Source organism: Schistocerca cancellata, chromosome 5, assembly GCF_023864275.1.
Source record: "Schistocerca cancellata isolate TAMUIC-IGC-003103 chromosome 5, iqSchCanc2.1, whole genome shotgun sequence".
NCBI classification, from domain to species: Eukaryota; Metazoa; Arthropoda; class Insecta; order Orthoptera; family Acrididae; genus Schistocerca; species Schistocerca cancellata.
The window spans coordinates 256,348,252-256,376,095 of NC_064630.1; the positions used below are offsets into that span (position 1 = coordinate 256,348,252).

General features: G+C 39.6%; 1 protein-coding gene across 1 annotated transcript in view; it reads left to right on the forward strand.

Annotated features, from left to right (window-relative positions):
• LOC126187845 (phytanoyl-CoA dioxygenase domain-containing protein 1 homolog) overlaps window positions 1–23,626 on the forward strand; it is a 59,397-nt gene extending 35,771 nt beyond the window's left edge. Inside the window, exons 2-5 of the mRNA XM_049929156.1 lie at window positions 10,478–10,621; window positions 12,144–12,408; window positions 17,954–18,199; window positions 22,961–23,626. Coding sequence (XP_049785113.1) covers window positions 10,478–10,621; window positions 12,144–12,408; window positions 17,954–18,199; window positions 22,961–23,154 — 849 coding nt within the window. The 3' untranslated portion in view covers window positions 23,155–23,626. The remainder of the gene's footprint in view (window positions 1–10,477; window positions 10,622–12,143; window positions 12,409–17,953; window positions 18,200–22,960) is intronic.
• Window positions 23,627–27,844: the final 4,218 nt, after the last annotated feature.

The following is a 27,844-nucleotide window of genomic DNA, read 5'->3' on the forward strand; positions in this document are numbered from 1 at the left end:
TTAACCCTCTAGAAGGCAGACCACACAAGACTGTTACTGCTGGTAGATCAACATGCCTTTTCTCGGTTATGTATAGATTCTCCCTGGCCCAGTACACGCAGTTGTGGCGGTTAATTGTTCCATCTTGTTTCTGCATCGCTTCATCTAACCAAAGAATTCAATCTTGGAAACTTTGCTCTTCTTCACACCTGTTACTGAACCACTCACAAAATTTGCTTCGCCTTTCAGGATCATCCCCATTATGACCATGGAGAAGTCTTAGAATGTAAGGCTTAACGTTCTGAGACCGCAAAATTCTATGAACACTGCTTCTGCAGATCCCAATCTCACGAGAGCATTGCCTCACAGGTTTCTTCGGAGATCGTGTGTATGCCTAGATTACTGCATCAACACTTTCATTGTCTGTTTAACGTCTCTTTAGTCCACTATGGTACAAATGGTTCTGAGCACTATGGCTTAACATCTGAGGTCATCAGTCCCCTAGACTTAGAACACACATCCATGCCGGAGGCAGGATTCGAACCTGCGACCGTAGCAGCAGCGCAGTTCTGGACTGAAGCGCCTAGAACCGCTCGGTCACAGCAGCCAGCCTTTCATCCACTATGTCCCTTTCTGCTATGTTCCTTCTTCATATTGTGCACCGTTCCTTCGACTTCAGACTTATCTCTGATTCTTGTAATTGTTACTCTTGTCAGTGGTGGTGTTCCAAATTAAACTTTCCAATGTCTGCGTGCCGCATTCACATTCTCTGTTTTCCAGTAACACTTTAGCACCCATTTCCATTGTTCAAATGATAACGCCATGTTTGGTGACAGTCCTGGAACAAAAGAAAGCATTGTCATGTTTTCACCGCCTTCTAAATTATTACCCATAAAAACTGTATTTCTGTTTTCTTTAATTGAAGAGATATTCTGTTTCAAAGAGTGTATACATGATTTTGGGACACACTGTATACATGGTCCAAGTTCCATCGAGCTCTGTTATTTGGCAGTGACACACAATGTGAAAGTTATTTTTGTCCATAAGTTTTGAATATCGATGTATATGTAAATATATGTATATTTAAAAAGTTTTAAGCTCAATTTAATTTGGCTTTTTTAGGTCCTTGATACTGTGATACGACAAGGTACCAATCATGCTCGACGAGAGGGTCCTTGAGAAAATTTTGTTGGGAACGCCTGGTCTAATGCATCAAGAACTTCTTTGGGGTGTCTGTCATTTGCTTCATTGTCTTTAGAGAACACTGACATATTGCCTATGGAAGCATAGCAGTTGGGGACATTAAAAGCACACTGTTGATGAAACAGTGCCACATCTGCATGGCATTTTGGAGTCCATATGGCGTTACCAAGAACTCAAAATATCGCCCAGGTGCATAAGTCTCTGGCAGTGTGCTTCCTTGCAATCAATGATGGAAAACACAGTAGCCCCTACTAGTTTGTGGGTAAAGTCCAGAATGCTTGGTACTGGGTAGAAATCATGCACAGTTCAGGTATTAATGTACAATAAACACTGCACATGTGTACTGAACCACTTTTATTTGCAAAGCTCACAGGCTGTCAGATTGTTGAAGAACACCATACGACATCATTTGATTGACTGCTTTTGCAGCATTGAGTTTTTGAGGATCTAGTCTACATGCCTTGTGTCTTACTGCAGGTTCTGTTGTAATGCTAATCCTATGAACAGTTCAATTCCATATGGTACACAAGTACACTATTGAGGGGACAATGGTGCCAGACAGGGAAGCATGTGAGGCAGAGTGAAAAATACATACCTGAGTTGACTTGTCTGCTCAGCGTGGCTAGGAGGTGGTCCTGGCGCAGTCGACAAGGAGGATTAAGTCCTACAGATCGGTGTGTGCACTGCTGTTTGATTACATCAATTGTAGTGTGGGCCATGTTGAGCTCCGATATAAGTGACTGAAGTTGGTGCAATGAGTGGCTTTCTTGATGCGCATCCAGGAGCTGTAAGTGGTTTGTAGTCAGCTTATCCAATGCAGCAAATGTTTCTTGCATTAGTTGGTATTGATGTGGGGGATGGGCAATATATCCCAATGTTGTATTATCATTAGGTGCAGCCCTGATGAGAGCATGTGAATCGTGGTGGTACCATGCAGACCATTGCAAGTCAGGGGAAAGTTTGAAGTGTCACAAGAAGTCAACCCCAAGAATTATTTGCATTACATCGGCTATGTAGAAAGTCCAAGTGCGTTGTACTCCATTGCTGAAAGTCACTGTTCTCATCTTGGTGCTGCATACCCATATAGGAACGCCATTGGTGGCCAGGATGTACAGAGCTACCAAAGTGGATGGCACTAAGGTGAGGTGCTGTGGGAGTATACTGATGTCAGATGCTGTGCCAGTCAGGAAGTGGGTGTTGTCTAAAACGTCTGTGACAAAACTGCGTCTACCTCCTGTTGGGGTAGTCCTGGTCAGAAGGTAACTTGTAACACGGTGGGCGAGTGTGTCTACTCCTGCCCACAGACAGAATTTGGACACCGGTACAGAGATCAGCATTTTTGTGCCTTGTGCATCATATGTTCAGCGGTACCACCATGCAGCATCAGCATTGTCCAATTCAGCCATGGTTGTTTGTTGTCACAGCTGAACATTGATAGTGCTGGGATGATTTAGCCATCATGCTGTAGCAGTTGTGGTGAACTGATGTTGTGGTGTGACATGTTTCATGTGGCAGACCATCTCGCTGGTGGTTGTCATGATACACTTGGGCATATATTCTGTCGGCTAATGTGAGTCTGTCTTCGGCTGGTTGCTGCTCATGGGCTATCAGTGCTGTCTGGACCAGAGTTGGCAGTTGTATGAGTCAGGTAGCCCACAAAGTGTGAGCATTAATGACCTCTGTGTGAGTCAAGTACTGAAGGTGGCACCATAGCTTTAATGGAGTGCTATCGCCAAGGCATGCTTCATACAGTGCTTGAGACAGTTTTTGTTCCAGTGGGTGTGTGTCTTCTCCAAATTACTCGTTTCAGTGTCTCATGTGTATTTCAGGATGGTGGTGACAGGATGACATCACTTGCTAATTTGGTGTGCTGACCTCAGTGACACAGCAGAGCGATGAATTTTTCTGAATTATCTGTAATGTCTTGGTGTGCAAAAAAAGTTCAGCTGCAGCAAACCATAACATCATGTCATCTGTGCAGAACGGTGGGAACGTATGTTTGGCCTTGTGAGGAGGCATGGTGTGCTCACACCTTACATGCATGTCGCATGTTGTGGTATGTAGTTGCTGTGCTGTCCGCCAGACAGTGGCTGTGGTGTGATGGCAACATGGTGCCATGACTGTTTGTCAGTTGCTGCTGTTCTGTCTTGATATGAAATGCTGCCTAAGGTGAGTCCGTGGAAGCTTGAAATGCATGATAAGAAGCATGGTTGACTGGTGAAATTATGCCGTTGAGGACAGCGCTAGAGGTAATCGCCATCGGATGGATGGCGATTGACAATGTGGGAGTGGAAACCTGTTGTTGTGCATCAGCAGTGTAATGGTCGGTCAATGTTTTGTCCCTTGAAATTTTCAATACAGTGGTAACTTGCATTGATGTATACATGGAGCACTGATGTATTGTTCCTTCTGTCAAACCTGTAGAGTAACTATTGTTGAAAATTGTCATTATCAACACACAAGATGCACTAGTAACTTGAAGTTGATCAAAATTTTCACTCTGTCACAAGCCAATGTTGCTTCATACATCCGTGGTGCCCGCACCAGTGTATGTCGAATGTTTGGCAAGACGAAGTTGTAGTAAGCATCTCACGGACGCGGATGATCATGATCACGAACATGACTCACATATTCATGACTCAGGGTATCAGAGTGATGCATTTTCACATTATAGATGATACATTAATGAATTATTACCAACCTGCAATCTGTACACACAGTTTTATTTCCACTTGGTAAACTACATAGTATCTGTTTGATATGAAAGCACAGAGTGTATTAACTATAGCTCAAGCAGAGAATGTATACATTGTCCATCAGTGATATTATTGTTCAAAGTCCCCACAAGTCAATAGGGAGAGAAAATATGCTGAATAACTCAACAATCTTTTCTTTATGTCAGAGAGATATTTATAAGAGCGAAACATAATTGTGAGGGTCTGCTGATAAAAATAATACCTCCAAACTTTTTATGTGAACACCCTTAAAGTGTGAAACTTCCTGACAGATAAAAACTGTGTGCCCGACCGAGACTCGAACTTGGGACCTTTGCCTTTCGCGGGCAAGTGCTCTACCATCTGAGCTACCGAAGCACGACTCATGCCCGGTACTCACAGCTTTACTTCTGCCAGTATCTCATCTCCTACCTTCCAAACTTTACAGAAGCTCTCCTGCGAACCTTGCAGAACTAGCACTCCTGAAAGAAAGGATATAGCAGAGACATGGCTTAGCCACAGCCTGGGGGATGTTTCCAGAATGAGATATTCACTCTGCAGCGGAGTGTGCGTTGACATGAAACTTCCAGGCAGATTAAAACTGTGTGCCCGACCAAGACTCAAACTCGGGACCTTTGCCTTTCGCGGGCAAGTGCTCTACCATCTGAGCTACCGAAGCACGACTCATGCCCGGTACTCACAGCTTTACTTCTGCCAGTATCTCGTCTCCTACCTTCCAAACTTTACAGAAGCTCTCCTGCGAACCTTGCAGAACTAGCACTCCTGAAAGAAAGGATATAGCGGAGACATGGCTTAGCCACAGCCTGGGGGATGTTTCCAGAATGAGATACTCACTCTGCAGCGGAGTGTGCGTTGACATGAAACTTCCAGGCAGATTAAAACTGTGTGCCCGACCAAGACTCAAACTCGGGACCTTTGCCTTTCGCGGGCAAGTGCTCTACCATCTGAGCTACCGAAGCACGACTCACGCCCGGTACTCACAGCTTTACTTCTGCCAGTATCTCGTCTCCTACCTTCCAAACTTTACAGAAGCTCTCCTGCGAACCTTGCAGAACTAGCACTCCTGAAAGAAAGGATATAGCGGAGACATGGCTTAGCCACAGCCTGGGGGATGTTTCCAGAATGAGATACTCACTCTGCAGCGGAGTGTGCGTTGACATGAAACTTCCAGGCAGATTAAAACTGTGTGCCCGACCAAGACTCAAACTCGGGACCTTTGCCTTTCGCGGGCAAGTGCTCTACCATCTGAGCTACCGAAGCACGACTCACGCCCGGTACTCACAGCTTTACTTCTGCCAGTATCTCATCTCCTACCTTCCAAACTTTACAGAAGCTCTCCTGCGAACCTTGCAGAACTAGCACTCCTGAAAGAAAGGATATAGCAGAGACATGGCTTAGCCACAGCCTGGGGGATGTTTCCAGAATGAGATATTCACTCTGCAGCGGAGTGTGCGCTGACATGAAACTTCCTGGCAGATTAAAACTGTGTGCCCGACCGAGACTCGAACTCGGGACCTTTGCCTTTCGCGGGCAAGTGCTCTACCATCTGAGCTACCGAAGCACGACTCACGCCCGGTACTCAAAGCTTTACTTCTGCCAGTATCTCGTCTCCTACCTTCCAAACTTTACAGAAGCTCTCCTGCGAACCTTGCAGAACTAGCACTCCTGAAAGAAAGGATATAGCGGAGACATGGCTTAGCCACAGCCTGGGGGATGTTTCCAGAATGAGATACTCACTCTGCAGCGGAGTGTGCGTTGACATGAAACTTCCAGGCAGATTAAAACTGTGTGCCCGACCGAGACTCGAACTCGGGACCTTTGCCTTTCGCGGGCAAGTGCTCTACCACCTGAGCTACCGAAGCACGACTCACGCCCGGTACTCACAGCTTTACTTCTGCCAGTATCTCGTCTCCTACCTTCCAAACTTTACAGAAGCTCTCCTGCGAACCTTGCAGAACTAGCACTCCTGAAAGAAAGGATATAGCAGAAACATGGCTTAGCCACAGCCTGGGGGATGTTTCCAGAATGAGATATTCACTCTGCAGCGGAGTGTGCGCTGACATGAAACTTCCTGGCAGATTAAAACTGTGTGCCCGACCGAGACTCGAACTCAGGACCTTTGCCTTTCGCGGGCAAGTGCTCTACCATCTGAGCTACCGAAGCACAACTCACGCCCGGTACTCAAAGCTTTACTTCTGCCAGTATCTCGTCTCCTACCTTCCAAACTTTACAGAAGCTCTCCTGCGAACCTTGCAGAACTAGCACTCCTGAAAGAAAGGATATAGCGGAGACATGGCTTAGCCACAGCCTGGGGGATGTTTCCAGAATGAGATACTCACTCTGCAGCGGAGTGTGCGTTGACATGAAACTTCCAGGCAGATTAAAACTGTGTGCCCGACCAAGACTCGAACTCGGGACCTTTGCCTTTCGCGGGCAAGTGCTCTACCATCTGAGCTACCGAAGCACGACTCACGCCCGGTACTCACAGCTTTACTTCTGCCAGTATCTCATCTCCTACCTTCCAAACTTTACAGAAGCTCTCCTACGAACCTTGCAGAACTAGCACTCCTGAAAGAAAGGATATAGCAGAGACATGGCTTAGCCACAGCCTGGGGGATGTTTCCAGAATGAGATATTCACTCTGCAGCGGAGTGTGCGCTGACATGAAACTTCCTGGCAGATTAAAACTGTGTGCCCGACCGAGACTCGAACTCGGGACCTTTGCCTTTCGCGGGCAAGTGCTCTACCATCTGAGCTACCGAAGCACGACTCACGCCCGGTACTCAAAGCTTTACTTCTGCCAGTATCTCGTCTCCTACCTTCCAAACTTTACAGAAGCTCTCCTGCGAACCTTGCAGAACTAGCACTCCTGAAAGAAAGGATATAGCGGAGACATGGCTTAGCCACAGCCTGGGGGATGTTTCCAGAATGAGATACTCACTCTGCAGCGGAGTGTGCGTTGACATGAAACTTCCAGGCAGATTAAAACTGTGTGCCCGACCGAGACTCGAACTCGGGACCTTTGCCTTTCGCGGGCAAGTGCTCTACCACCTGAGCTACCGAAGCACGACTCACGCCCGGTACTCACAGCATTACTTCTGCCAGTATCTCGTCTCCTACCTTCCAAACTTTACAGAAGCTCTCCTGCGAACCTTGCAGAACTAGCACTCCTGAAAGAAAGGATATAGCAGAAACATGGCTTAGCCACAGCCTGGGGGATGTTTCCAGAATGAGATATTCACTCTGCAGCGGAGTGTGCGCTGACATGAAACTTCCTGGCAGATTAAAACTGTGTGCCCGACCGAGACTCGAACTCAGGACCTTTGCCTTTCGCGGGCAAGTGCTCTACCATCTGAGCTACCGAAGCACGACTCACGCCCGGTACTCACAGGCTGTGGCTAAGCCATGTCTTCGCTATATCCTTTCTTTCAGGAGTGCTAGTTCTGCAAGGTTCGCAGGAGAGCTTCTGTAAAGTTTGGAAGGTAGGAGACGAGATACTGGCAGAAGTAAAGCTGTGAGTACCGGGCGTGAGTCATGCTTCGGTAGCTCAGATGGTAGAGCACTTGCCTGCGAAAGGCAAAGGTCCCGAGTTCGAGTCTCGGTCGGGCACACAGTTTTAATCTGCCAGGAAGTTTCATGTCAGCGCACACTCGGCTGCAGAGTGAGTATCTCATTCTGGACCCATAAAGTATTTTTACATAAAACAAACTTCATTAACATTCTACATCTTTATTCTTCCTGTCTACAGATTTACTTGTCAACATAGTCCTCCTTGCAAGAAACACATTTCTTGCATCAAGAGACATTTTTTGATACCATTACTGTACAATGTTTGACCTTGTTGAGAGCCATAGCATCACCTCTGCTTGCACAGCCTCATCGCTAGCAAAGTGAAGTCTTTGCAGGTGTTCATGTTTCAGAAACAGATGAAAACCAGATGGAGTCAAATAAGGCTTATGATCAATGACAGTGAACCCTGGGCATCAACTTGTTGCAGATGTCACAGCACTCATGTGTGGTCTGGCATTGTCATGTTGATGGACAGGGTGCTCCGTGTATGGTTGAACTCTTTGAATTTGTGCTTTCAGTGTTCTGACAATCTCTCATGCACCAACATATTTTACACACCACCACATTACACGCTACAATTTGGAGCCCTCTAGTGGCAGACAGTTGCAGTATGTGTCCGTAAAGCAGTATAGGCGACTCAGTAATATTCATGATATATAATACCTCATCTGATATTGAGAACAGAATAAAAATGATGAAGGCATTACTTTTCAGCACACCCTCATAGTTTATCTGTATGTTGACTGTGTTTTAACTCAGTAATTGGCTGAACTCCAAGAAATTTTACATCTTGTGTTTTGGTCAAAGTGGAATTAGTAGAAAACTCTAAAATAAGGAAATATTATGATAATTATCCATAGGCATGTGCAAGAGGAGGACACTTGTGCTTCCCCCCCCCCCCCTCCCCCCATGAATCTGGACTACAGAGTTTTTAATCATATACTGCAGGGATGACTACCAAATGTCTGGTATATAACAAGTTTTTTGTGTCACTTACAAAATTTTATTCTTATGGCATGACATGTTTCAAAACTGACAGACTCATTTATATAAAAAATGCTCATGCACTTATCAGACCTGCAATGTAATAGTTTCAAATACACTGAAGTATTTTTGATTTTGATTCGCTGCACGTGTCCTTGAGGAATAAAGCCCTGATTAACTGGAGCAGTGACCAGATATTATAAGAATCAGTCATCTTCTTTGCGAGCAGATATTGTCCCAGCTCTTTACAGTATTTTGTTTCTCTTTGTCAAGAGACGGAAAATGTCACAATGTGACATGGCAGAAAACTGTAACACTTGCTGCTTTTGGGCACATCCAAAATTATTAGATCGGTAACAAACACTACTCATATAACAGAGGGGATGAAATATGCACAAAACAACACAATAAAATTCTCTCTTATAGTCTTCTAATGCGACAAAAGAATCACTCAATGTTTCATTTCTGTTGCCTTTGAGAACATATTGTCCCTATCAATAGAAAACTGGCTTGCAAAACATCCAAATGGACTAGTGAAAAAGCTTAAGACAGCTTCCATTTTCAGAGAAGCCTGTAAACAGGTAGTAACAACTTGGAATGCTGTCTGCAGCCTTTTCAAGACTCAAACTGTAGTGTTCAATACACAAATATACATGGACAATGATTTTCTGTGTCTTCAGCATGAAGAAACACTATCAATGATAGAAAATAAACAACAAAATAGGAAATTTTATAGGAAGAAATTTCTAAACCAGGAAGCTCTTGTCACAGTGATTGCTCGAAGTCATCTGTTGTTACGACTTTTTTTTAAGCAGCCATAAAAAAGTCTCAGTTCCAACCATGTTAAAAACCTGTGTAATGCTGATATTTAAATAGTTTTCTTGGAAGAAATACACCTAACTACACTATGTTTTTTCCTTCTCCTGAGAGCTGTGGAGGTCCCCCCTTGCCCCCAGGCTTGGGTGCCTTCCATGCCTTACTAAGATTATGAAGATGCAAGACACAAAAAGAAAATTTTGCTGTGGAGATGGCAGCAACTACAAGAAATAAGAAATCTATTCCACAACATAAAACCATACACTCATAGACTCTTTTTAAATTAAGGTTAACTCTTCAAAAACAAAAAAACACTAAGATTGACTGAGTGACACAAGACTTTAAATTTGTTCATTTTATCATAGGAAGTATTTACAACATTGTCACCTATTTCATAAAAATAATTACTATCTGGACCAGATAGTAAAATCTGGATAACCATTCTTCTGATTTTTCAGTGTCTCATTGCTAGAAACTCAAAGCTAAAATCATTCTCGATTTCATGTATTGACCAACACCTCCAAGCAGTGACATCTAAGAACAAGCAGCCCCCAGCAGGTGGACACACTAAACTTGTCATTCCTTCTTGCAGATTTACTGTGCCATAATAATAAACTATCTGTCTGACAGTTTGTTGTCTGAAACTTAACTACCAATAAAACTGTTTATTAAAGGTTACAAACATCTTTCATAATTTAGAAGAACCAAGGGCATAACCTACAATTACCTACAATTTAGACTCTGTGCCAATATTCTTATTTCCGTGGTATAAAAAAATTTCATTTTATTTACCTTTTCTATAAAATGTGTTGAATTTTGTTTTCTTATGAACACGTGTATGCACACATGCATGTGCACACACACATGCATGTGCATGCGCGTGCATGCCCACCCAGCCACACACACACACACACACACACACACACACACACACACACACACACACACACTCTCTCTCTCTCTCTCTCTCTCTCTCTCTCTCTCTCTCTCTCTCTTTACAATAGATATGTGATCTCCCTCTCTCTCTCTCTCTCTCCCTCTCTCTCTCTCTTTACAATAGATATGTGATAATTTGGTTAAATGTTAACACATACCACATCAAAATATTTATCATTTATATTATCACTGAAATATGTAAACTAACAAGCTATTAATTAAATTTTTTAAATACATCTGTGTGCAATTTGCAGTTATTACGAGATGGATACGTCATCCTGGATGATTTCTTGTCTGATGCTGAAGTGAAGGAACTCAAAACTGCGGGAGAAGAGCTTACTGATGATTTACCAGAGGAATCTTCTCGAACAGTTTTCAGTACAACACAACCAAAGCAGGTTAGCAGGTACTTTTGTTTTTCGTATTTTCTTACACTTTTTGTTATGGAATTGAGAGTATGATTTACTGTGTATCCAACATTATTAATATTTAACTTTGAAAACTAGTGTTAAGTCAAGTGTAAACATGGCTATTAGAAACGTCATTTCAAATACAGAAAAATCTTTAAACAGTCACTTTCTCACAATCATCTAAATGTTTCAGAGAATTATATCTTCACAATATGGTACATTTACATAAAAATTATTTTTAAATGACTTGCTCTTAATCCAGTTGATGATGAAGACATATTCACCTTTCAAGTTCAAATAACATTTAGTGTGGTACCAGAATGCAAGTGGATACCTTCCAAAGAAAGATTGAGGTTTTTGGCACAATCTTTCAGAACAGCCACTTTTAAGTGGTAATGAATGACAATGAAAACTGCTGCATGTTGCATGCATCAGGTGTTATCATTGATTTTAGTGTAATATCAAAGAGAGAGCCCTTTCGAGAGTTTGTTTGTTAAGCAAGAGAGCCTACAAGAAAGATGCATAGGAAGTATATGGAAAGAAAAAGTCTGGAATGGCAAAGATGTGACACAGGTGATGAACTGCAGCTATCAGAGACTGAACACATAGATGCAAACTGCAGGGCATTAATAATGAACTGCATGTGTTCTAGATAGAAACTAAAAACTAAAAACTGATGAGGTGTATGAGAAAATGAGAGGGGAAAAATTGTAAAAATTATGAAGGACTTGGATGAGAAAACTTGTCCAGAAAATATTAACTCCTAAAGTAGCCCAAGTGTACACAAAGAAAAAGTAATCTAAAACAGAAACAGAGAAGGATGCTGGAAAGAATAAAAGGAGAGGAAAAAATATTATCTGGCAATTGTTAGAGAAAATTACATTTTGGAGACCATATCTATTTATTTAGTTTTTAAATTTCTATTTCTTTCTGTATGTAGTCATCAAATGATTTTTACAAAGATATAGTACATATCATATTTGCATACAAAGGTTTAATGCATAAAATATGTAACTAAAAAGGTTAACATGTAATTTACACATAATTATTTAAGTGAATATAGACATTTATTTACAAGAAAAAATTTTAATTTTGTTTCAAATGGATCTCCAGTATATGCTCTTACTGATTGTACAACAATGAGCCGCTGATACATAGACTGCACTCTGTTACATTTAATTATGTTCTTTGTCTGTCAGGTCTCTCTTATCCCAAATTACGTATCAGGCAGTACTGTAGCACCAGTATTCTCTTCAACTGCACATCAGCAGCACAACCCCACAGCTCAATTCCATAACTTATAAATGGGATAACTGTTCCATATAGTAGATCAAATGCTTAGTAGTAGATCAAATGCTTACTGTAATTCTCCACACAAATATGAACATCAAAATGGCAAACAGCTGAAAGCTGTATAAAAGTGTGTTATTTAATATATGTTCTAAACACTTAAGGAATTATATATTCTAAAATTAACTATAGAATGAAAGTATTTGTTTATCTGTTTCAGAATAAAGATAAGTACTTCCTAGAAAGTTCTGATAAAGTGAGTTATTTCTTTGAAAATGGGGCTGTTGATGAGTCTGGAAAACTGCTAGTGGATGCAAAAGTGTCCCTGAATAAAGTTGGACATGCTCTCCATTTACTGCATCCAACATTTGAGAAGTACACTTTCAGCAATAAAGTGAAAGAAACATGTTGGCAGCTAGGTTTTTCAGAACCTGTTATTGTGCAAAGTATGTACATTTATAAGAACCCTGGTGTTGGTAGTGAAGGTGAGTTGAAAAAAAATAATTTAAATCTTGTTTCACTTCAGTAAATTTGAAAAATCAGAAATGATTTCAAATGTTTATCTCCTCAGCTGTACACCACAAAAGCAAATTCAACATTCCTCCATTTCCAGCAATGTAATGAGAAATCACTGAACAAAAGTTCTCATTCACTAACAAATTTTAAAAATATAAAATCTGATTAACAGCTGCATGCAAACTAATGAATGGAAAGACTTAATTTCACAAACTATCAAAACTCCTGCAGTTAAACATTCTTTACTAGAGATTGCTTATCAGTAACAGCCAACAAATCTTTGTAGATTTGTAAAGAGATGTATGAAATGATAAAGTCTATGAAATACGAAAGAAAAATGAAGTGAAAATAGTTACAATGACACCAAAAGATGGTAGAAAACCCTAACATACACTGAACAAAGGGCAATGATAAAATGAGAGGGAAAATTAGCAAGAGGTACTTTGCATTTGAGACTAACCTTCATACGAGAAAACTTATGGTAGGAGGATAACAGAAAAAGGGCATGAAAAGAGAAGGGTGGGGAATGCGAAATGAAGCATATAACAACAGGTAGTTTGAATAAGTAAATGTTCAACCCTTATTTTGCAGAAAACAACTCCGTTGAGGAAATAATGGTTCCCACATACAACATACCTAAATACATTGGTACTCATACTGGTAACTGGCATGCCCACAACTACATTAACATTTACATCTCACAAGACTGTCATATGTACTTGTGTAGTACAGTCACATGTGACAGTTGTGTTTGCATGAGAAAGCTTAAAGTGTGAAAATCTTTTTGTTGTGCCTATCTGCCACTCAGCATCTCCGCTATATGGTGAGTAGCAACTTTCCTTCTCATAATATTGTCATATGTACTTCTGTATTTTTATTGTTGTAATGCCATGTGTGCCCAGTGAAAATATTATATAGTTTTTCCAGTGTATGCAGTGTACCATCTACTGCATTCTCACTGCAAATTTTGTTTCCCTATACCACCAAATGAAAGCCCTCTTACTATGGCAATGCTTTTGCACTGTGAAGACTGTAGGGCACGAAAGCAAGCATTTAATATGGAGAGGTAAAGTACTTGATATGGAAGTAGGGAGGCCTTTGTGGAAGATTATTTTACATAACAGTAAAATCATGTAGATCATGTGTGACTCTCATACAGAGTAACAGCACTAAAGAAGCAGCTTGACTGCTATCACAGCAAATAAGAAAATACAAACCCTCTGTAAATAGCTGTTAAGCAAATGAATTTCATTTTCATCAGCTGTGAGACTGTTCAAGAGATGAATCTGATGGCTTAGAAAATTTTACATATATACAAAAAGCTGCAATAGATTTCAAGATCATATAAAATATCCTTTAAAAGTGTTCTATTTACAGAAGTTCAAAATAGGGAACTTATAATTTTAATCTGGGTGTGATCAAACAATTCGAGTCACATAATTTACAAGTGTAGATAGTTTTTAAAATGTAACTTCAGTAGGCAGCAGTTAAATGAAGTTATTTTTGAGAGAATTGAGCAATACAGTCAGAAAGAAAGAGAAAAGAAAGATTGGAAAGTAAACAGAGGAAAGAACAATACTTAAAAAGTTAGGAGTGAGACTGATGCAAGGTATACATGTGATATGACACACAGCATTGAGAGACTGCACTCATTTCTTTCCTTTTAAATTATATGAAATTTAACTTTCATCAGAGGAATAAGTTGATTTTCTTTTCTCTTGCAGTGCCACAGCTAAGTTCTTAAGTACACACTAGAAAGATTTTGTTTTCTACGAGTCTGGAAATAGTAAATACACAACAAAAAATGACAAATGACCTTAATGGAGCAAATGATGATCAGTTGTTTTAAAACATTCAGAACTGCTTGTGGCAGTATTTCAAGATTTTCTGATTTAATTTTTGGTTAACTTTAGGTACAGCTTTCTTCACTTCTTTGCATATAGCATGCCCCGAATATTCACCTGACTTTTTCTATGTAAGTTTGGCGAATAATTCTCTTATGTTAGAGTACTGGAGCACAGTTTATCAACAATTTGACATTAAAAAATATTATCTGTGTGTAACAAGGGACGATAAAAGAGGCTGGACTAAAACAGAATTCCTAATCTACAAGTATTACTTTCACTCTTCAGAGGCAGATAACACTATAAAGTAAATATGAGATATGCCATGTTGTTGTTGTGGTCTTCAGTCAAGAAACTGGTTTGATGCAGCTCTCCATGCTACTCTATCCTGTGCAAGCTTCTTCATCTCCCAGTACTTATTGCAACCTATATCCTTCTGAATCTATTTAGTGTATTCATCTCTTGGTCTCCCTCTACGATTTTTACCCTCCACATTGCCCTCCAATACTAAATTGGTGATCCCTTGATGCCTCAGAATATGCCCTACCAACCGATCCCTTCTTCTAGTCAAGTTGCACCACAAATTTCTCTTCTCTCCAATTCTATTCAATACCTCCTCATTAGTTATGTGATCTACCAATCTAATCTTGAGCATTCTTCTGTAGCATCACATTTTGAAAGCTTCTATTCTCTTCTTGTCCAAACTATTTATCGTCCATATTTCACTTCTGTACATGGCTACACTCCATACAAATACTTCCAGAAACAACTTCCTGACACTTAAATCTATGCTCAATCTTAACAAATTTTTCTTCTTCAGAAACGCTTTCCTTGCCATTGCCAGTCTACATTTTATATCCTCTCTACTATATTCCATATATCACAAAATAATAGTTAAGGTTAACAAGCACAAATGTTATACAACTAGATTCAAAGGGTCAAATTAAAAAAATACAAGTTAATTCTTCAAAACAGGAAAGAATCACTTGTTCAGTAACAACTATAACAGCATGAGCCAGAGCTACACTAAAAATAGCAGTGGACAGTTCCCATTGTCGATTTCATTTGTTACCAGCATATTGACTTGTTTAACAATTAAAATCAGGTTTTCCTGCCCTTCTAAAACTTTCTTTGTCTTTGTATGTTGTCTTTGTATGTAGGAAATTCTACCCAGTGCAATCTTTTCATATCTGCACCGCTGCTGTAAATATTCCAGATTACATCCACATGAGCATACTTACTGTATTATGTATCATTCAGATTTTACTTCTGTATGAGACTGCACTACACATAAATATTTTTACAAAAGACTTAAATTCATATTACATGTTAAAACAGTTATCCTTTCTAGAACTGCTTTTCATGCTACAGCCACAGTCTAAATTTAAAATTTTCTCTGCTTCAGCCATCATCAGTTATTTTGCTATGACAATACCAAAACTTGAAGGAGAGCTTCTGTGAAGTTTGGAAGGTAGGAAATGAGGGACTGGTGGAAGAAAAGCTGTGAGGACAGGTCATGAGTCATGCTTGGGCAGCTCAGTCAGCAGCACACTAGACTCCAAAAGGCAAAGGTTCAAAAAATTCAAATGTGTGTGAAATCTGATGGGACTGCTAAGGTCATCAGTCCCTAACTTACACACTACTTAACCTAAATTATCCTAAAGACAAACACAAACACCCATGCCCAAGGGAGGACTCGAACCTCCGCTGCAGTCCATGACTGCAGAGCCTTAGACCGCTTGGCTAATCCCGCGTGGCAAAAGGCAAAGGTCATGAGTTCAAATCTCATTCCAGCACACGGTTTTTATCTTCCAGGTAGTTTCATATCAGTGGATACTCTGCTGCAGAGTGAAGATTTCATTCTTTAGTAGCAAACCTCATCTACTGTTAGTGTCTCATTTTCTAACATAATTTCCTCAGTATCATGGGATTTAAGATGATTACAGAATTTTACTTTACATTTACTTTTGCTGTCTTTTCAGTGATTTGATTCAACTGATCTTAAAACTCCTTGGCCTTCTCTGACAGAATTATGAATTCATCTGCTAACTTCTAAGTTTTTATTTCTTGTTCCTGAAATTAAGTTCCCTTTACAAACTTCTTTTCAGTTCCCTTTACTGCTTGCTGAATGTACAGATTGAGTAACATGGAGGGTTAGGCTACAAACCTGTCTCACTCAATTTTCAACTGTTGTCTCCCTCCTATGTTCTTTGACTCATATTACTGCAGTCTGGTTTCTGTTAAAGTTGAAGACAGTCTTTTGACAACAGTACTACTACTTTCAGAAATTCAGAGAGTGTGTTCCAGTCAATACATGCAATTAAAGTACAAAAAAATCAGAATAGGTATCCATGAGAAACATATCTCCTTCAACACCAAATTAATCAACATCTATATGACTAGCCTTTCCTAGTGTTTCCTCTGTCATAACTACCGGTACTTAATCTACATATGCATAAAAATCCCCCTACCCTCAATCAACATAGCACCTGCTTAAAAGAGTCACACACAACCCCTTTGTCACTGGAAACCATTCAGACCTTGGTCACCTCAACCAATTACTCCACCACAGATCCAACTTCCTCAGACAAGCTCTGAAATGAGATTACCTCTCTCCATTATACTGCCCGTATAATTCACTGTCACCTTCCACCACCCTCCAAACCTTCAAAACACCCTTGTATAGCCATATAACATTCCAGAGCACTGAATCTACCTCAAGTTTCCTAACACTGCAACTGTACCCGTCGTATGAGTTGTCTCGCACACCTGCCTACTACTACCTACTTCAACCATACCATAAGTGAAAACAAACAACGTTAAAAGTAGGGCAGCATACAACATTACTCATATAATTTGCCAGAAAATATATGTTCATTACACACCATTTTATATGCTGGTGACTGCCATCAAAGTGGCAGGACATGTGATTGGACAAAAATATACTATATATACTATTTGTTTTGAGGATGTCCATTCTACAGTCGCTGAGCCCTCTCCATAGTCTGACATAAGACCATGAATCCTAGATACATTACACAGACATTTGGATCTTCTGACCTGAACTCCAGACATGGGAATTTGATTTGCTCATTCCCTCTTCTCCTCTATAGGTGCTTCGCCTGCTTTCATTTTTTTCTTCATTTCTTTTATATTTTTTCCCCTTCTTGTTCATATTGTCAGCTTCATTTTTAAAACTTTTTATCATAAAATTGCATAATTCTTTTCACTTGGTATTCTTTTGTTCTTCCTCTAATCCATCTTCCCCTCTTGTTGTCAACCTCTGTTTGCTATCTCATAACTGAAGATGACAGCTTAGTTACTAATGTACTATCTTTGACCTCCTACTCTCTTTGAGATCTTTACCTTCATCTCTGATATTTTTATGCATATCTGTCAGCATTACTGAATGTTAAACCTCCTGAAGGTAATGATTTAGACATTTCATGAATTGAATTCATATTTGTCTATCATTCATTTAAGTTTCTGAACATTTTAAATTTCAAGATTTATTTTTGTTTCTATTTGTATTTGTGTTAGCTCTGAACCACAATTACTAGTTACTAAGAGTTATTGTACTTCATTCAAATAATTGCTAGTGAATTAAATGAAAAATTCTTATGCAATTGTTATGTCATGTTTCCAGCTAAGAATTTTTTTTTTCTTTAAGTTGTAGCACACCAGGATGCAACATTCCTTCACACTGAACCTACTGAGCTTGTGGGGTTTTGGTTTGCTCTTGATGATGCTACAGTGGAAAATGGTTGTCTGTGGTTTGCACCTGGAACACATCACAGTGGAGTACACAGACGTCTCATACGAAATCCTGATCCAAATTCAGATGAGCTGTTAATTTTCACAGCACCAGCTCCCCTGTACCAGTCATCAATGTTTCAACCTGTACCAGTCCGTAAAGGTATGGTTCTGTAGTTACCAGTTTGGTCTACTCACTTTTTAAATATCCTAATAACCTTCCACAGCCTCTTTCCCTCAGATGAAGCAATTTTTAACATAAAATTTCCGGAAACTAATTATAAACCATTATTCCTAGAAAATATGATATAATTATGTCAAAGCAAAGACCAAACTTGTACTATGGTAATTTAAATAAAAGTAAGCTAACCTGACATTTCATAAATGGGAAAGAAGAAAATGTGGAGTATGATTCTATTCATTCTTATAAGCAGAGGAATGAAACAATAAATACACAAAAACCATACACCCAGTTGTTAGTCACATGCATTCCAAGGATGAGGCTCAGGTCTCACTTTAAATCTGTATGCTTACCTCAGAAATATCAAACTCTCTCAATAGTTGTTTGATAACACCCATGACGAACTTCCAGGCATCCTTATGCAAAGCAAAGTCTTGCTTGAGTTACTTCTTGGATACTTCAAATGTCTACATAGTAGAATGTTAAAGGTAATTATTGTATACCATAGGGTTTTGACTGATAAATCATCTGTCTTACTGATTTATATGCAAATTACGTTACTACAATGCAAGTATGTCTTATTTCGCAAGGAAAAAGATAATATTCAGTAGTATCCTATCTACATTTCTGTTCACCATACAGCAGTTACTCTTTCTGTTTTTAGTTGTTGTGGCCTTCAATCTGAAGACTGATGCAGCTCCCTATGCTAGTTGGTCCTGTGCAAGCCTGTTCATCTCTACATAACTACTACAGCCTACATTGTTTGATTGTGCTTACTGGCCCCATGTCCTGGACTCCCTCTATAATTTTTACCTATCACACTTCCTTTTTTTTTATCAAACTGATGATTTCTTGAGTACCCTGTTGACCAATCCCTTCTTTTAGTCAAGCTGTGCCATAAATTTCTGTCTTCCCCAATTTGATTCGGTACATCCTGATTATTACTTAATATGCCCATTTAAACTTCTGCATTCTTCTCTAGCACCACATCTCAGAAGCTCAACAACATCTGGTTCTTTCAGTTTATCCAGGTCCCATTTCCTTAAATTTCTGCCTTTTTGCAGTTTCTTCAGTTTTAATCTAAAGTTCATAACCAATAAATTGTGCTCAGAGTCCACGTCTGCCCCTGGAAATGTCTTACTATTTAAAATCTGGTTCATAAATCTCTATCTAACCATTATGTAATCAATCTGAAACATTCCAGTGTCTCCAGGTCTCCTCCACATATACAATCTTCACTAATGATTCTTAAACCAAGTGTTAGCTATGATTGAATTATGCTCTGTGCAAAATTCTACCAGGTTGCTTCCTCTTTATTCCATTCCCCCAGTTCATATTCACCTACTACTTTTCCTTCTCTTCCTTTTCCCCCCCTCCCCCAGACAATCAAGTTTTTGGTTCCATTAACTATCTGAATAATTTATTTTATCTCATCATCATACATTTCCTCAATCTCCTCATCTGTAGAGCTAGTTGGCATATAAACTTCTACTATTGTGGTGGGTGTGGCTTCTTGTGTGTCTTGGCAACAATAATGCGTTCACTATGCTGTTCATAGTAGCTTATCCACATTCCTATTTTTTTTACTCATTATTAAACCAACTCCTGTGTTACCCCTATTTGATTTCATATTTATAACCCTGCATACATCTGACCAGAAGTTCTGTTCCTCCTCCCACCAAACTTCACAAATTCCCACTATATCTAACTTTAACCTATCCATTTCCCTTTTTAAATTTTCTAAACTACCTGCCCAATTAAAGGATCTGATATTCCACACTCAGATCTGTAGAATGCCAGTTTTGTTTCTCCTGATGACATCCTCCTGATTAGTCCCTACCTGGAGATCCAAATGGGGGACTATTTTACCTCTGGAATATTTTACCTAAGAGGATGACATCATCATTTAACATACAGTAGAGCAGCATGACCTCAGGAAAAATTACGGTTGCAGTTTCCCCTTGTTTTCAGTTGTTCGCAGTACCAGCACAGCAAGGCCGTCTTGGTTGATGTTACAAGGCCAGATCAGTCAATCATCCAGACTGTTGCTCCTGTAACTACTGAAAATGCTGCTGCCCCTCTTTAGAAACCATACGTTTGTCTGGCCTCTCAATAGATACCCCTCCATTGTGGTGCACCTATGGTACAGTTACCTGTATCGCTGAGGCACGCCAGCCTCCCCACTGATGGCAAGGTCCACAGTTCATGGCGGTGACATGTTACATACTTAAATAATTATATATGAAGAGCATAGTTGCTACTCACCTTATAGTGGAGATGCTGAGTCACAGAAAGGCACAACAAAAAGACTGTTGGAAAGTTAGTTTTCCGACAGTCTTTTTGTTGTGCCTTTCTGCGACTCAGCACGTCCACTATATGATGAGTAGCAACCATCTTTTTCACATATTGTTATATTCCATCCTGGATTTTCCATTGTTTGATACATGTGTAATTAACACAGTCACTGAATAAAGTTCTTAAATAATTTCCTTTGGCATCTAACAGTCATATCAATATGAAAACGAAGCTACGAAACTGATGTTAATTATTTTTTTACCAAATTTTCATAAATTACAATGAAAGATTTGCACTTCTGAGTAATTGAATAGCAGAGGCAGATTCATTTATAAAAATGACTTTCTTGTCTTTAATAATTTCTATTGAACTAAGATGGTTAGCTTACCTAAATACGGGAATCTATTTAAGTAACAATGTTTTAACTAAGGATCTTAATTATTATGAAATTAAATGAATGCAGGTGTTGCTAACTTATTTTCATTGTTGGTTGCATTGAGTCCTTATTTATATGCCTTTCTCATCTATGTAATCAAGAAGATTGTGATCAAGTATATGTTTACATATGAACAAGATAATGAAATCTAAAATCACTGATATTTCGTAATTGACTCACATATGGATTCTAAGAATGCAAAAGAAAGTAATAGACAATAAAATTAATATGCCATATAAATGACAGTATTCAAGATAATCAAACAACAGAAACTCCAGGTAGGAATATCAACAATGTACGAAAAGACAGATTGCTACTTACCATAAAGAAGACATGTCAAGTTGCAGACAGGAACAACTAAAAGATACTTACGTGAAGCTTTTGGGTACAGCCTTCAGCAGTAAAACACACACACACACACACACACACACACACAACTTGCACACATACAATCGCTAACTCCAGTATCTTGGGCCAGAATGCACTCCGGCCTGAAATGCTAGTTAGCAGTCGTGTATGTGTGTTTTTCTACTGATGAAGACTGTGAACAGAAGCTTTATGGTTCAAATGGCTCTAAGCACTATGGGACTTACCATCTGAAGTCATCAGTCCCCTAGACTTAGAACTACTTAAAGCTAACTAATCTAAGGACAGCACACACATCCAGAAGCTTTATGTAAGTGTCTTTTAATTGTGCCTGTCTGCAACTTGATGTGTCTTCTTTACAGTAAGTAGCAATCTGTCTTTTCCTACAATGTTTTGAAAAAAAAAAAATATTAATAATTTGGGGAGGGGGGCAACATAACAACTGGGAAGATCCACCTGCTTTGTTGCAGTTTCCACAAAACGTATGAAAAATTATAATACAGTAAATGATGCACATTTACAGGAGGTAAAAGTTCTCATTACAACACATATTACATTTCACTTACATTTTTAGATGGCCCCAGACTGATATTGATTATTTTTGACTAATTGTAAGGGTATGTATACCTTTCTTATTATTTTAAGTATGTACATAAACTTCATGGTGATTGGTCTCTATAACAATTTTATGTTAACATCCAGTTTTATTTAAGAAGATGTTTCATTCTTGAACAGAATCATATGAAAAGGTTACATGGAAACATGCAGCAGCATTGCTGTGTCGGCAGTGGTCCATTGGCTTCCTCAAACCTGTGAATCAGTCTATGCAGACAGTAATAGAGATACTTATTGTTTAATATGGGTTATGAAAAAACTGCATTTCTCACACATAGAAAGCATTACCAGAAATAAAAGCTATGGTTAGTCCCAGAAAATTTTAATTACAGGGTGGGATCTGGAACATGGATCTGTCAATGTTTAGTCTAGAACCATTAAGTCACATTCAGTAATTTTATGTTGTAAAGAATCCACAAATGAAAATAGCACAACAAAAAATGTACTGTGGTCATTGGCTGCAGCATTACTTTGACAGCAAAGACAGCTAAATTTAGTTTTTTGTGATGGATTTTGAAAGCTTATCTTTTTGTTCCTGTTTAACCTTGATTAGACTATTTCTGTCAAAGTTCATAAACAACTTCACATGTAATAAAGCTAAGATTGATATGTGTCTGTATCTAAGATGTCTAGGAGATGAACAGTGTCAAACATCACATAGTATTCCTATTACACCATTTTTTTAAAAATATTTAAACGATGATTTGTCCTCTAAAATTGTGCCAAAGCATTAGCAAATGGAATTTTCTCAGGACTCTATCTTCAAGTGGATAACAAAATAAAGAGAAAAAAAAGTTCGCAGTTTGATAAGCATTACCTCCAATTTAATGTCTCATGAGTGCATATATTTTGGCTTTCAAGATCTATTCTAGTTAATAGCAGACATTCAGTACTAATTTGGTCACTTTTACTGTGCATGCAGAGAATCCACTCATGAAAATCAACTTGATAAAATATTGTCAACAGTTTCCTCTGTTCTGCCTTCATTTCATATCATATGTGTACAATGGATATTGTCCTTCTTTTCACAGGAACATGTGTGCTGATCCATGGACAGGTTGTTCACAAAAGTGAGCACAACAAATCTCAGCATCCTCGCCATGCGTATACATTCCACGTATTTGACCAAAAAAGAGCAAAATATTCACCTGAGAACTGGCTGCAATTGAAAGAAGGATATAACTTCCCTGCCTTATACAAAAGTGCACCAGTCTCGGATGTCTAGACACTGGTTGAAGGTTGATGACACTTACTGTGACAAAAGAAGTCTCCTGAGCACAATCCACGTATTGTGCTCATTTCTCCCACCAGCAAGAACTGTTCTTCATAGAAATTGTGGATGTTGTAAAATGAGAACCAGGTGTAATAATTTTGTTTTGGGCTTTGCTATTAGTCATCTTTTTAATGGACGCAAATAACTTTGTGTAATTATTTTGTAGACACAATGGAACTCCGATGTTGTTGTTATAGTCGATGAATGCTGATGATCCAGAGCAATACCTTATGTTTGTCTGTCTATGTAAAGAAAGGAATTAATGCAAGACATGCCATCTGGTATGACTCAACAATTACATGCAAAATTCCATTTGATATGAATGGCTGTGTATCCTTCATCTGTGAAAGTGATCTCAGGTGCAAACTTTTCTCTATATTTGTTATTTAACAAACTTTTATTTTAATAAAGAATTAAGATCTGAGTGGTTTTTAATGTACTATAATTATGTGCTGTATCTCTATTTCTTCACTGTGTGTTCTCTCATTTTTTTAAATTCCGGAACTAAGATAACTGATAATTGTATCAATTCAGAAAAATTATCAGGATGAACAAGCAGAAACTGCAGAACAATTTAGATTTATCATAGGACATATTTACTATTATTTCTAAGGCCCAAGTGATATGGTGCAGTAGTAAAAACAAAGGAGTCACATTCGAGAGGAGTGAGACTCAAATTCTCAACTGATATTCCTTATATGTATTGGCTATAGTTTCTTTAAGTCATTTCAAATTGATGTTGAGATTATTTATTCAACTTGTTTTTGATCTCTTTTCTTCATCGTCCTTGTACAGTATTGATTTGCGCTGTGTTTCTCATTTGTCAATGAGACTTAACACCCAATTCTTCTTCCTTTTCTCCTCCTCATTACACAATAATGTGAGACATATCTGGCCTGAATATCTGTAACTACTCATTCAGCACATGTGAAGAAACTTCAATATCATCTGATGTCTCCCAAGGTATGGAAAGCCCGAACACAGTTTTTCATAGTGCCATTAGTTTCAAACAATTACGTTTTTGCTTGTGGGGGTACAATTATCCATGGCACCATTTATTACATATGTTTTAACAAATATTCTGTCAAGACTTTTATGGTAGGTCCTGACGGCAATTTCATCAGGCAGATGCATTTCTCAATTTCACAGTGTCTCTTTGCATTTTATTAAGGAATGTAAATGCTGACAATAAATGGAAAAATTCCAAGAGTATTGTAAAAAACACCGTAGATGCTATGTGAGGAGTGTGTAAGATCAGCAATGAGTTGACAACCACATTAGAAAACTATTCTAAACAAAAATAGTGCCTCACCTCAGAATTAAACATATTCAAAGATTCAAAAACAACAAAAACTGAATTAGAAAAAAATTAACATCATGATAGCCACACGTGAAGCGTGCAATGAATCAAAAACTTGTGGTAACTACCCTATTAGTTGCAGGGATCATACCTAAATGAAGGTGACACATTGATATGACAGTACTGATTTATTGTTCATCATCCAACATACAACACATCCTCATGGTACAAGGTTCTAGAGCGAACTGACTTCTTCGGAGCCCACCCAGATGTTGCAGTCAGCTGCATCTGTTCCCTGGTCAGAGGTGCTACTTGTGCTGGTGTCCCCTCAGAGCCTCCCTCCCAACACTCACACACCTCACCTCCTCCTGTAGAGTAGAGCACTGGGGTGCAGAGGGGCGGGGGAGTGCTGGTCGGTGAGCATCGTCAAGCAGATGGGTCATACAGAGCAGGACACAGGCGGATCATTTCTCGACGATGATCCAACCTGATGAAAATGACCAACCATGTCATGGCCAGTTACAAAGCAGAACACAGTTGGTCCAACTCTCATTGTGGACTGGCCTGCAGCAGTAGTGCTGTACAGATGATACTGTGCCAAAGTTCGAGGAGTTCAGTGATGGTGACTGCACTGAGATTCGCTTGGCACAGGCAGGAATGGGGGCTGAGGTGTCTGAGATGGTGCATCAGGAGGAGGATCTGAAGGTGTCAGTGATGTAGTGAGTATCAGCTGTTGTTGTCATTCCATAGGGTCTGTAATAGTGAGTGCTCCATCTGCTGACAAATGAGAAGACATAGCATTGTAATCTACATTCCTAGGTAACTGTAATGTGAGTGTGAGTTGTCAAGCTATCTGTCAAGGCAGGCATCCACTACTGGATCACTGTGTACAAGTTTCACATGGACGTTCTCTGTAAGAGTATCTCATGTTCCATTTGATGACGACTGGCTCCTCAGAGTCTGAAATAGCTGTCTGCATATCAAGGGGTAATTAACAACATGGGTCATCGTCTGTTCCTTCTGGGTCCTTATCATATGCAGTTGGGTGTTTGTGCAGAGTCCAGGCTCATTTTAGGATGTTTAATGAGACCATTGTTGCTTTTCCATTGAGCAGGATTTCAAACATAACCGAGCGAGGTGGCGCAATGGTTCGACACTGGACTCGCATTCGGAAGGACGACGGTTCAATCCCGCGTCCAGCCATCCTGATTTAGGTTTTCCGTGATTTCCCTAAATCACTCCAGGCAAATGCCGGGATGGTTCCTCTGAAAGGGCACGGCCGACTTCCTTCCCCATCCTTCCCTAATCCGATGAGACCGATGACCACGCTGTCTGGTCTCCTTCCCCAAACCAACCAACCAACCAATCAAACATATGAGAGTTCATTTTAAATTGTTACACGAGCCTGTGTAGGATGGCTGTAAAGATGGCTGGATCATATCATCATATAACTCACAGTTACTCAGTTCCTTATGCACAAAAACTTTCGGATTGGTATCCAAGGTAAGAGATGGTAACTTGCAGGGCACGTGAGTGATTTTCCTTATAAGATTTCATGTAGGTCTTTCTCGAATACCATACAAACACTTGGTAGTACCCATGGCAAGGCTTCCATCCACAGTCACACTTGGAACATGAGTCAGGTTTTTAGGGTTCTGTGCTACCATTCCATAAGCCTGTTACTCTGAGTGTGCTGTCATAAGATTACATGAACAGCACAGAGGTTGCAGAGTGCCTCGAATAGAGGAGACTCATATTGTCTTCTCTGGTCTGTCATAATGATTTCAGCTGTTGACTGTGCTGTAATGTCTTTACTTGGAACAGCTTCTACCCAACAAGAAACTCTGTCAGTAACTGATAGTAAGTATCTGTAAGCTTCCAATTTAAGAAGGGGGCCAACCAAGACTAGGCAAACATGGCAAAACCCTGCTTGTGGTATATCAAAGTGCCTGATTTGATGTTGTGTATGACGGCCAACTTTGCTGTGCCAGCAAGCCAAGCAAGCTTGTGCTCAGCCTCGACAGTCACTTTTAATGTTCAGCCAAACAAAATGTTCAGTAATGAGTGGTACTGTTGGCCTAAGCCCCAGGTGCACTCCAGGTGTTTAACTGTCCACAAATTGTGCACCATGTGGATGTGAGGACTAGTGGCCAATTTTTGTTTTGAGACCATCGCATTGTATTTGGACGTTAGTACCAGGATGAAATGTGGCAATGTGCTGTGCACGAATGACCACACTTCAGATACGCAATAGTTTTAAGAACTTCATGTGATACCTAAGATTATAAGATGGTTTCAAAAAGAAACCCTGTTGTTGCCAACCAGAGGCTGCCGAAGGGTAAAAAAAGTGGTTTGTTTGAAAAAACTTTAAATTAAAGCAGAGGACCAGAGTAAAATTTGCAGAAGAGTGTAAATCAAAAGTGTATTTTCACAGAAAGCAAGAGGGACAGTATAAGGTAACATGTGTCTATTTTAAGGGCAGATATAGTGGCTGACGTCACAAGCGGTTTGGGGAGGGGGATAGGCAGTGGTGACCATTGTGTTAGAGCACAAGTGCACATGAACACCCTAACTTTTAATATCTCAGCAATTTTTGTAATGCTGTTGAACATAATGTAGATGCGGTAATCTCATACACACAGCACAAAATCTACCCCTCTCTGCTGTATTGCTACTCATTTATGAGACTCCTTCATAAGTACACCTTCAGTTGTGCCCATTTTAAGAAGCTTTTGTGCATGCCCAACTGGCATGACATATTGCCTCAAATACACATGGCTGCCGAAGGGCAAAAAAGTAGTTTGTTTCAAAAAACTTTAAATTAAAGAATAGGGTCAGAGTAAAATTTGCAGAGGAGTGTAAATCAAAAGTGTATTTCTGCAGAAAGCAACAGGGAAAGTAAAAGATAAAATGTGTCTGTTTTAAGGTCAGAGATAGTGGCTGACATCACAAGCAATTTAGTGGGGGAGAAGGAACACACAGCTCGCCATTGTTGAGAACTAGCGGTTAGACTGGGCAGCCGTACGGATGGCTGGCTGTTGTGCTCCCGCAAGATTATCAATTAAGCTTTGCTTTTTGACTAAATCTGCATAAGACTGTGACAAAGTAATGTTCACGTAGGTGGTGAAGTTATTTTGACTGTGAATGAATGTTTACCTTAATATGTGACAATTACTGAGGTATAGATACAAATGGTTAATTGAGCAAAGCTCAGTGCACACAACACCATGACAGTCATTGAACACAGTAAGTCAGCTGCTGTGCTTGCTCCTGCTGTTGCAATTCAAATGGTTCAAATGGAGCACTATGGGACTCAACTGCTGTGGTCGTAAGTCACCTAGA